The sequence below is a fragment of the Odontomachus brunneus genome, unplaced genomic scaffold (genome assembly GCF_010583005.1).
Source record: "Odontomachus brunneus isolate Ranch 3 - 2012 unplaced genomic scaffold, Obru_v1 Obru_scaffold_050, whole genome shotgun sequence".
NCBI classification, from domain to species: domain Eukaryota; kingdom Metazoa; phylum Arthropoda; class Insecta; order Hymenoptera; family Formicidae; genus Odontomachus; species Odontomachus brunneus.
The window spans coordinates 421212-432494 of NW_022639500.1; the positions used below are offsets into that span (position 1 = coordinate 421212).

The 11283-nt window shown below is 30.1% G+C and overlaps 3 protein-coding genes across 10 annotated transcripts in view; 1 reads left to right on the forward strand and 2 right to left on the reverse strand.

Annotated features, from left to right (window-relative positions):
* The window catches only part of LOC116845261 (dynein heavy chain 2, axonemal), an 8347-nt gene extending 4570 nt beyond the window's left edge, over positions 1 to 3777 (reverse strand). For 2 of the 3 annotated variants that reach the window (XM_032817750.1, XM_032817752.1), the window contains exons 1-3: positions 2226 to 2363; positions 1836 to 2115; positions 1646 to 1722 (exon numbers count right to left, since the gene is read on the reverse strand). In XM_032817750.1, coding sequence (XP_032673641.1) covers positions 1646 to 1722; positions 1836 to 2115; positions 2226 to 2234 — 366 coding nt within the window. In that variant the 5' untranslated portion in view covers positions 2235 to 2363. Of the gene's footprint in view, positions 1 to 1645; positions 1723 to 1835; positions 2116 to 2225; positions 2364 to 3669 lie in introns of those variants that run through there. The other variant, XM_032817751.1, reaches the window with a different exon arrangement.
* LOC116845266 (guanine deaminase) overlaps positions 1 to 4639 on the forward strand; it is a 9778-nt gene extending 5139 nt beyond the window's left edge. The window contains exons 2-9 of the mRNA XM_032817770.1: positions 2282 to 2403; positions 2532 to 2786; positions 2867 to 3085; positions 3202 to 3309; positions 3438 to 3545; positions 3688 to 3853; positions 4027 to 4173; positions 4257 to 4639. Coding sequence (XP_032673661.1) covers positions 2305 to 2403; positions 2532 to 2786; positions 2867 to 3085; positions 3202 to 3309; positions 3438 to 3545; positions 3688 to 3853; positions 4027 to 4173; positions 4257 to 4462 — 1308 coding nt within the window. The 5' untranslated portion in view covers positions 2282 to 2304 and the 3' untranslated portion in view covers positions 4463 to 4639. The remainder of the gene's footprint in view (positions 1 to 2281; positions 2404 to 2531; positions 2787 to 2866; positions 3086 to 3201; positions 3310 to 3437; positions 3546 to 3687; positions 3854 to 4026; positions 4174 to 4256) is intronic.
* Positions 4472 to 8133, reverse strand: LOC116845269 (low molecular weight phosphotyrosine protein phosphatase-like). Of its 6 annotated transcripts, XM_032817775.1 has the most exons (6): positions 7941 to 8105; positions 7645 to 7822; positions 7509 to 7545; positions 7217 to 7407; positions 6963 to 7124; positions 6456 to 6848 (listed from the first exon to the last, which is right to left on the reverse strand). In XM_032817775.1, the coding sequence occupies exons 3-6, from the start codon at positions 7543 to 7545 to the stop codon at positions 6756 to 6758; spliced, it is 483 nt and encodes a 160-aa protein (XP_032673666.1). In that variant the 5' UTR covers positions 7645 to 7822; positions 7941 to 8105; the 3' UTR covers positions 6456 to 6755. The 6 variants fall into 6 exon arrangements, 5 of the variants coding, with proteins under 5 accessions (XP_032673667.1, XP_032673670.1, XP_032673668.1 ...); XM_032817776.1 differs by lacking the exons at positions 6456 to 6848; positions 6963 to 7124; positions 7217 to 7407; positions 7509 to 7545; positions 7645 to 7822 and adding exons at positions 4472 to 4608; positions 4695 to 4772; positions 4862 to 5023; positions 5160 to 5350 and having other exon boundaries at positions 7941 to 8133; XM_032817779.1 differs by lacking the exons at positions 6963 to 7124; positions 7217 to 7407; positions 7509 to 7545; positions 7645 to 7822; positions 7941 to 8105 and adding exons at positions 4472 to 4608; positions 4695 to 4772; positions 4862 to 5023; positions 5160 to 5350 and having other exon boundaries at positions 6655 to 6795.
* Positions 8134 to 11283: the final 3150 nt, after the last annotated feature.

The following is an 11283-nucleotide window of genomic DNA, read 5'->3' on the forward strand; positions in this document are numbered from 1 at the left end:
AGAAACAATTTTTATTTTAATATGAAATGTAATCATTTATCTTCCATAAAAAACTGAAATAAAGAAACTGAATGTGTGATAACAAAATAAAAACTCTTTTTTTACAAAAAACAAAATTTTAATGCTAACTCAGCATTAGAGGAGGTGCTCTATGTGATTGCCATTCACTCTCACTCTTTCAAATACACCTGGCTGGTCAGAAATTTGCCGACACGCATGGAAAATGCGATCCTGCAGTGTTTGGATGTCATCAACGGGTGTTAAATACACCAAGGTCTTTAAGTGTCCCCATAACCAAAAATCTCCTCTAATGCTGAGTCAGCATTAAAATTTTGTTTTTTGTAAAAAAAGAGTTTTTATTTTGTTATCATACATTCAGTTTCTTTACTTCAGTTTTTTTTATGGAAGATAAATGATTACATTTCATATTAAAATAAAAATTGTTTCTTTATCTCTCTTTATTAATTTTTTATTTTTTAAGGCATCTAGAAAAAAGATATCCCCATTGTACCCCACTCTTCCCTACTCCTTTGTTCATTACATTCTAAAGATGACACGACTAATAAGAAAATGACAAAGAGCTCAAATAACAAAATAGCTTGTATCTTAGAAGATATTAGTCTTAGGACCCATGTTAATTAGAACTTTTCTTCTTGTTTTGATCAATACTACCTGCTATCAAAATATGTGACCCTTTTTTTTCAACACCCTGTATATATATAAAATCTGTTCCTAGAAACAATCCCTAGAAATAATTCTTAGAAATATATATATATATATGTATGTATATATATATATATATATATATATATATATATATATATATATATTACATGCTATTTAATATCTATATCTCTCTCTCTTTATCTCAATGTGAAACGAGTGATTGAATTACGTAAGTCTCATTTTTATGCTCCTACATGATGTCAGTTGATGAAAGTACATGTACAATAGTATCCATATGTAATGCCGAAATTCGAAAACTTGCTTAAACACACGTATACCGTATGTATATTATTTGTGTGTGTGTGTGTGTGTATTGCGCGCCATTCAAATTTTGAAGTAAAAATCAAAACTTGTTTCCTTTTAAATTAAAATCTTTTAATTTGTAGACTTCTAGAAATATTCTATACAGACAAAAGTAAGTATTTTAGTCCATGGAGTTCGATATATCATGGAAGCATTTACAATTAAGCATTATTGAATTGGAAAATTATAGTTTTAGAAGTAAAAGTTCAATATTAATATTAGCCATAACCTCTGAGACTATTTTTTTAAAATATCGCTTTATCTATATAGCATAGCTAGAGTCTGACAAGCAACAAAATGTATTTGAACACTTTGAATCAAATTCGTACAACAAATGATCCAAAATTCGTGATGAGTACTATAATAGGATATGACATCCGTGGAAAATATTTAATTATGAGCAAAAGGAAATAAAGAAGGAAATAACAAGATGGAAATAAAGTAAAAAAATTACAAACAAGCAACAGAAAATATGTTACAAAATTAAGATTTTCATCAGAAAACTCTGTTTTCAAAAAACTAGTTTCTCTTGTAAATGTTAACAATATTATAATTTAAATGATATTCAAAACTCATAAAAAATATATAGAAAAACATCTGAATAAATTTTACTAACCAGTGTATTTAAGTCTTGCTCATCAAAAACTGGTTTAATCGGTTCAGAAGAAAGTTCTTCCACTGTTTCAGGACTTTCTGGAATGCACAATATCGTACGCAGTTAATTTTTCTTTCCTATTCTTATAATTAATTAACTCATTAGTTATGGGCAGATATACGAAGTTCGAAGACAACTAGATAGAAGAGACCTTGTCGACCAAAATCTTCCTCGTCCGTATCCATATCCAGGAATTCTCGATGAGGATCCACCGGTGGCTTATCTGCTCTCGTTTTTTCCATCTTTTGCTCTTTCTTGTTCGGCATGTCGAGAACAATGCAATAATTAATTATCTTATCGATACAGTAATGGCAAGTGCATCCAATGTTCGGGTTGAACAACGCAAATCTATCAACGATAATTTGCGTAATAGAATGGTTGCTAAGTGATGTTGTATTCATAAACGTATTCATAGCGAGAATCATCGGGGTCTGTAACAAGATATGGTCGACAACAAGACGATGATCTTATCATTAAAAATGAAGTCTTATCATTAGACGATAATTCTTTAAAAAAAATTTTAAACATTTGCGAAGCTTACACAAGTCATGCAGTTATAAAACGAAGTTGTAATACACGTGATATTTATCGTTTCAGCGGCACCAATTCAATATTGCACGATGGTTCAACAGGTTTTCATTGGTCCATTGATTCACACAGATAACAATGGGGAATTAATTATTATTCAACGCAGTGCTATATTAGTTGAAGATGGCAAGGTATATACTTAATATATTGCATACATATAATTCTTTACAGTAATTTAACGAAATAATTTCATTCTGAAAAGAGAAATAATTTCATTCTGAGAAGAGAGTGTTAATCAGTGTATTTTGCAATGTTGCAGATTAATACCATAATAACAAACGTTGACACGTCAGCAACAGAGAGTTATAATACTGCCGATGAAGTTTTTATTTTAGATAATGGACAATTTCTGATACCTGGATTCATCGACTGTCACACTCATGCAGTTCAGTTTCCAAATCTCGGAATGGGCTATGACAGAAGTCTCTTGGACTGGTTGGAGACTTACACCTTTCCATTAGAAAAGAGATATAGCGATATAAATTTTGCAACACAAGTTTTTGAAGCGTCTGTGGTACGAGAAATAATTTTATTAGGTAGAACTAAGTCAAAATAATTTTGAAGCCTTACACATTGTTAGGAATTTTATTACAGAAACAAACTATCAATGCGGGCACAACGACAGCGTGTTACTTTGCATCCTTGTACGCTGAAGCGTCCATGATTCTCGCACAAAAAGCCATACAGTTTGGTCAACGAGCTTTCGTCGGAAAAGTGAACATGAACCTTTCGCGCGATGATGGATATTACGAAACTACCGAAGCGTCGATTAGAAATACTGAAAATTTCGTGAAAGAAATTGAGCAATTAGGGGTAAGTACTACTTTATAACTTATTACTTGTACATCGTGATAACTTAATTAATATAAATTATATAGGAAATCGTGAGTTGCATAAGCGAAAGAACTATTAATTAAAATTTCTTGTAGAGTCCACTTGTAAAAGCGATTATTACACCGAGATTTGCTTTGAGTTGTGACATGGAATTGATGCAAACACTAGGAAGGATTGCTCGAGAAAAGAATCTGCATATACAGGTATTTTGTAATGACACTCGCGTGCATATGTACCAATGATAATATTATACCAATAATACACTATGATATATACCAATGATAATATTATACCAATAATTACACTATGATATATCTTTCTTTTCTCGTAGAGTCATGTTTCCGAAAATAAAGACGAAATAAATGCAGTAAAGAAATCTTTCGCACAACAATCTTCATATGCCGCTGTTTATGATGCCGCTGGGCTTCTTACACCTAAGGTATATCTTATTTAACTACTTTATTAAATATTATATAGATAATATAAGAGAAACCATATTAATAAAACAATATGGTTCCTTTACTATCGTTTCTCTACTTTTTATACATACACATAATACATACCTGATTTTCCTTTTACAGACGATATTGGCGCATGGAGTTTACCTTACAGACACTGAGCTCACTTTGCTTAAAACACGTGAAACGGCTATAATTCACTGTCCATCTTCTAATACGTATTTGAGGAGTGGTTTCTGCGATGTACAAAGGCTAAGAGCTAAAAAAATTAAAGTCGGCCTCGGGACAGGTACCGACAAATCACGATTATAAACGTTTTATTAAAATAACGCGTTTTATCTATTATTAAAATAATACTTTAATAATAAATTAAAAAATATATATAAATGTTAACACAAACTTAATAATACTAATTCATTATTAATAACATTCATTACGTTAAAATATCTTATGTCCTCTCAGATGTTTCAGGTGGATCAAATTACAGCATGCTGGATGCAATGAGGTCAGCTTTACAAGTGTCATACCACTTGTCGATGTTGAAAGATAACTATACACCACTCAATTATAAAGATGTCTTTCATATGGCGACTTTAGGAAGTGCTAATGGTAAGCTTTTATATCATATTTGTAGTATATGTATATATTTATATATATCTTCTTTTTTTATAATTAAACAAATACATTTTTAGCACTTTCAATCGATGATAGAGTAGGTAATTTATTGCCAGGCAAGGAATTCGACGCTCTCATCATAGATTTAAACGCAAGTGGCAGTATATTTAATGGCCTAAAGGACACTGGATACACACTTGAGGAAAAACTCCAAAAATTTATATTTTCCGGTGATGACCGTAATATAGTATCAGTATATATAAGTGGTAGAAAGGTTAAATAAGTTTTCCACTTTTTTATGCTTTAAATAATTTTATACATGACATTTACTAGAACAGCAAATAGCTGTAATAAGACAAGCTCCATAAATACTTGTAACAAAAAGTTTATTACAGTATCTGTAACTTTTAACTTTTTCTATGTATTATTCTGTAAATAAATCACGTATATTTTAGTTTTATCTAAAATGTGAGATGCATGGGTATGTATAAATATATATCAACAAAAGAAAGTACCTTATTCATTTCCAGAAATGTGCGTATACTCCTTAGAGCTTGTTGGAATGCTTTCTCAAATCCTGCACTACCAGTGTCCTATTATTAAAAAAAGATCAAACTGTTAATTAATTTTACATAAAAAATAAGAATACTGTTTTTCATGTAATATCTTATACAATGCATACAAAAAGAGGATCTCTGATGATGATTTCTCCAGCAGGATCATATTTCCCAAGTAGTTCAATTGCTGCTTGGCTATCTTCAGGTTGCATCATGCATAGCCTATGAATATTATATTCGTCCATTCCAAATATCCAATCAAATTTGTAAAAATCGCTTACTGTAATCTGAAATAATCAGTGATAATTATAATTAAATTAATTTTATCTAATAAACAATCATACTGACTTTTATCATACTGATTTTATCTAATAAAAAATTATATTGAGACTGACAGATATTAAAGGATCAAAATTAACTCACTTGTCTTGCGACGTGAGAATAATTCGTAATCCCAGCTTTCCATAGAGTAGATATTGCTCTGGGTTCAGGACCATTGCCTACGTGATATCCCAAAATAGCAGCACTTTCAACTCCCCAGACATCAGACAAACCCATTTTTCGTACTTCGTCTCGAAACGCTGCTTCTGCCATAGGAGAACGACAACTGTTTCCTGCGAAAAAATTTATACGTGATTTTTAATATGGAAATATCATCATTATAGGGGAAAATATGATTTTTTTTAAATATATTAGGAAACTTTGCAGATCTATCAATAAAATTATAATTTTGTGTATCTGTGATGTTATAATATCCAAAAATCTAACAATATTTTATACTATTATTAATTTCTCAATTTTGTTATTTTTTATACTATTATTAATCTCTTAATTTTGTTCAATTTAACAAACTCCTATCAACTAGTAAAATGTCATAAAAAATATCTTAGGCAGAGTTTTATAAAAAATTATAGTTCTATAAATTATATATATCTGCTTTATACATTATATAATATTTAAAAATAGCATTATCCATAACCTCAAAGATATTGAGTTTTCTATTTTTTAAAGAGGAAAGTTAAATAATTACTTATGATTTTCCTTATTATAGTGATTTCTTAATTTAATTGTTTCTTTCTTTCTAAAGAAGAAAAAGGGGAATTATTCAAATAATTTAATTTTCGCACCTTTTACCAGGAACAAATATCTAATAATTCAAGAAATTTAGTTTACAATTAACAATCGCTAAATTAAAATACCTAAGCAAACCATGAGGACTTTCTTCTTTTGTACCATGCTGATTCCTTCGAACAATTGAGAACTCTAATATCTATAAACTGATAAACTTTACAATATGTTCGTCAAATACTCTCGTAGCGTTGATATCGGTAAATAAATTTTATATAAATGTAATATTATTACAATTTATAGCAAAGACTTCATTGGGTCTTTTAAAAATACTTAACCATTTTATCGATTTATTTAACAATGAGATTCTGCCTGTGTTCCGTAATATGCATATACTCGCATTTATTTATAGTATAGTATAGGTAATTAGTATAGTATATTGCAGAAAATATCTGCATTTACATATCATGTATAAACATATTACACACACACACAAAACAGTCTTCCACCTTTTCTAACTCTAAATCCTATTGCTAAGCAATAGCAATAGGATCATAAATTTTTAACAAAGGTGCACTTACGAATTAAACTTTAATAATGTTTGTGAAAATAGAGGAAGCTATTTTAGGAAAAGGAAGTGTATATAAAATATATAACCATTGTGTATGTATTATGTATATATAATTTGCAGTCACAAAAGCATGTGCCAAATATACAAGATTTTAAAACAAATTTTGTCATAATAGATTCCTATTTATATTATACAATTTATAATTTTATTATGCAATTATATTTTAAAACAAATTATATAATAATGATAGATTGTTTTATTGTATTGAGAGAAAATTACCTTTCTAGAATTCAATATTTCATGAGAAGACACAAAACTTTATTAATTTACTAAAAACATAGTTTTTATACATCCTATTAAACTCATACTTTTTTATTACTTTACTTGGATTCGTTTGCATGTTTATTCAAAAATGCTGTTACACTCCTTAGGCATTGTACATAAGCTTTCTGAAATCCTGCATTATCACTATCCTGTAAAATAATAATAATACTAATAATAATAATAATAATAATAATAATAATACTAATAATAATAATAATATTTTGATCTTTTTCTAGCTTTACACATATTTAAGAATGAAATACATAGTAAGGATCTCGTATTATAACTTCTCCATTTGGATCATAATTTCCTAGAAGCTCTACTTTTGCCCGACATGCTCTTGGTTTTAGGTTACATAATTCTATCATGTTGTCATTATCCATACCAAATATCCAATCAAACTGATCAAAATCATCTTGTTTAATCTGTAGATATATATACAGGCAATATATAAATTTAATTATTTTCAATAATTTATAATTAATAATTCATATAAGACAGTTTTAGTTAGTCTTACTGGACACGCTCTGTGAGAATAATTAGTGATTCCATTTTCCTTTAATGTACTTAAAGCTCTATGATCTGGCATTTTACCAGTATGATATCCTATTAGAGCAGCACTTTTTACTTCCCAACTATTTCTTAAACCTCTTTTACCTATTTCACTATCAAATACAGCCTCCGCTATTGGTGATCTACAAATATTGCCTGCAATATCAAATATATAAGTGTATTTAAAATTAATAATCAGATTCTCATTACAAGTAAATCATTTCATAAATTTTATTTATTGTGTGCAAAATTTTTACCTAAACAAATCATAAGTACCCTTTTTTTCTGCGACATCTTGAAACAAATTAAAATATTTCTGTTTATAATTAAAACTTAAATTATCTTGAAAATATTTCACATACTAAAAATAATAAAAACTGGAAATATATACACAAACAACAGGTTTGTTCTTTTTAGCTGAACTGGCTGCACTAGTTCAAGTAGTGTACACTGAAGTTCTTTTTAGCAGAAGTGACGTCAAATGCGCCATTCTTTTTAGCATTAATGTAAATAATTACTTATGATTTTCCTTATTATAGTGATATCTTAATTTAATTGTGTCTCTTTCTTTCTAAAAAAGAAAAAGGGGAATTATTCAAATAATTTAATGTTCGCACCTTTTACCAGGAATAAATATCTAATAATTCAAAAAATTTAGTTTACAATTAACAATCGCTAAATTAAAATACCTAAGCAAACCATGAGAACTTTCTTCTTTTGTGCCATGCTGATTCCTTCGAACAATTGAGAACTCTAATATCTATAAACTGATAAACTTTACAATATGTTCGTCAAAACTCTCGTAGCGCTGATAATTTTTTACATTAGTACTTAGTACAAAAGTTCACTGCACTGCCTGCCCTAATAGGGTGCGTTCAGATTCCCTACCCGGGTGCACTCTGTTACTAGAAACACTATAGTATATGTTACATATACTATAGCACTTCTTGTATTAGAGTGCACCCGGGTAAGGAATCTGAACGCAGCCATAGCGAATTCGGTTGCTTGCACTAGTGTGCACTGAGTGCGCACTAAGGCTTATTCATAGTATGTTATTATATTTAAAGATTGTCTTAAATAATTCTCAAATAAATTCTCAAATATTTTTAACCATAATATGATATGTATAACATCCGTACGAATCATTTTATTAGTTAAAATGTTTTTAAATATATATTTAAGACACGATCTTAAATATAAGAATGTACTGTAAACAAGCCTTAATGCGCACTCAGTGCGCACTAGTGCAAGCTACCGAATTCGCTATAAGTCACAAGCTAGTGCAGCGGTTCAGTTCAATATGGCAGCGTACGTACTGCTAAAGAGCAGTAAACTAGTTAGGTTAAGTTAAAATAAAGTTTAAATAAAGTTTAAATATTTGAACTTTTTAACCGTGAAAATAATTATAGATAGAAATAATATGGAGAAAGAGGAGGATATTGCATATATAAAAAGGGATGCAGGCGGAAACATTTTAGTTGACATAAATAGATGTTACGTGTGAATCAAAAAGTATAAAAATTATCTATCTAATTATCTGAATATATGTTATTGAATAGTCTATTTTTTATTGCTGTACTCCATGCTACACACTAGCTTGTATTCTCTTTTCTTCTTATTTTTTTAATGTCTCAACTATACATTGTTTCTTTTCAGATTCCAAAAGTGTACACTAATTCAACAATAAAAAACATCTTAAATATCAATAGTTGTTTAATGGGTATGTTCAGCAGAAAAAACAGTTTAGTAAGTGATTTACGCTGCACTTTAAGAGCTTTATAATTGTGAGATTTTCTGGTAAACAATCCTAACGGTTTATGTTTCTTCAAGATGTTTATTAAGTGATTACCATTTTTTCTAGTATACTTTTAATATACTAAATTATTTAACAAATATATTAAAAAACGTTAACCGTTAGAATCATTCAGCAGAAAATCAACCATTTCGAATAATGTGGTGCGCCATGTTTATCACTGCACTATTGCGTGCTTTTAACCTCTCTGTACTTTTGTACCAGTGCAACACTTTGCTGTCCTTACCAGTTCAGTTCCAATACAGCACTAGTTCAGCTAAAAAGAACAAACCTAACGTTGTATACTCCTACTCGGAGGATTATGTACTTTTTGGTAAGTTTCGGAATCTATCCGCCTTGTCCAATGAGAGAACTCTTTAGTTGGAAAATAAATTCTCTCATTGAACAAAAGGATAGATTCCAAAACTTACCAAAAAAAAAAGCCAAACAACTTGTTCGACCACAAGTACATATTAATTCTATGTAATTACAAAATAGGAAACATGCAATTTAAGATAAGAATTTAATTCTGTTGAATTTATCACTATTTTAGGCCGATATTCATAGGGTGTTTTCCAGTTGCGTATACTGTGTTACACAAAACCAGGGGGTCGATTATGTATCTCAAATCGGAGTGAAAATGACAAAAGTGAGCAAATTTACTAACATATTTGTAACTTCATTGGACAATGCCTAGTGAATTCGCTCATTTTTGTAATTTTCACTCCGTTTCAAGATACACAATCGAACTTCAGTTTATTGATTGCATATTATCTTACAAGATATTTTAGATAATATGTGATCAATAAACTGGTTTTGATACATGTGTGTCAAGATATATTAAGCAATTGGAAAGCACCCACAGTCAGATCTAATATTTAATGGAGGATTCACTGCGTTCGATGTCCAAAATCCAATAAAAGAGCAGCTTTCTAATAGGCTTAGTTTACATCATGCACTTGATACTCGTACTAAATAGTAACTTTCTATTAGATAATCTTAATATCGATGATATATATAATCAATGGTATATTAAGCTGGTATAATACTCATCAAGAAAACGTATTGATTGAATGCATCGCCGTTGATATGCATTGTTAATATTAAGATTATCGGATATCGGACGTCGTACGTCGAACATCAGACGCAGTATGAATTTTGCATAAGATCGTCTTAAGTTCATCTTCAGATACTCCGTAGCCAACGAAATAATCCGTACAACATCTAAAGATGAACTTAAGGGCGCCGTTCCACGGAGCGGAAATTTTCAGCGGAACGGAACGTGCGGAGTTAGCACAACTAATCACAGCCGTTCCGCTTTTCTTCCGGCGCTTTTTCTATTTTCCTTGTGTCCCATGGAGCAGAATACGCGGAAGCGGATCACGCGGAATAATACAAAAAGTAGACTTCTTAATGTTATTTTTTACGTTTTTAATAATTTTAATAATGTTTTATACAAATGATATATGATAAATTAGTAAAGAGTAAAATTAATTTCTCAATAAAATACTTTTTACAAAAATATGCAACTATTTTACGATTGGCTAAAACATAATTCCGCTGCCGCGTTTACCGCTTCATGGGACAGAAGGAAAAGTACATAAGCGGAATTGCGGTAATACATTATGTAGTATAATGAAGTGAGTGAGATCTGTTGTAATTAATTATGGAGAATATATTATGTGATTTTTGTCGACTATGGCTTAATTAAACATATAAATATATAAACATATTCACATATTATACATAATTGTTTACTACATTATCAAAATATTAACATCTTATTACCCAGATAGAAAAATGTGTTCATTCTGAGCTCATATTGTATTCATGTATCTTCAAGCATGAGGACAAGAATAGACACCGATGCGGACTCATATGCGTTTCAGAATGTAGACATGTTATGATGTCACAAAAATACCTCATTTAATAATAATAATCAACATCATGTCAAGAATTTGCAACATAATTTGTACATCATTTGTGTGCTCATGTCATGAAATCACGTAATGATCTTTAAAAAAGTATTAATTGGAGTCATAATGGGCGCGTTCAGCAGATCCCAACAGTTGCAAAGCGGTTGAGCGAATGATACGTAGCGCTTAGTGATGAAAATCGTGTCTGCTGAACGGGCTGAACACGGTTTATCTCACATCTCGTCACGTGACTTCAGTGTATCTCGTCACGTGACCGCAACTTATTTGGAATATGACAGAGGTTAGATTCGATTGGTACAGCTG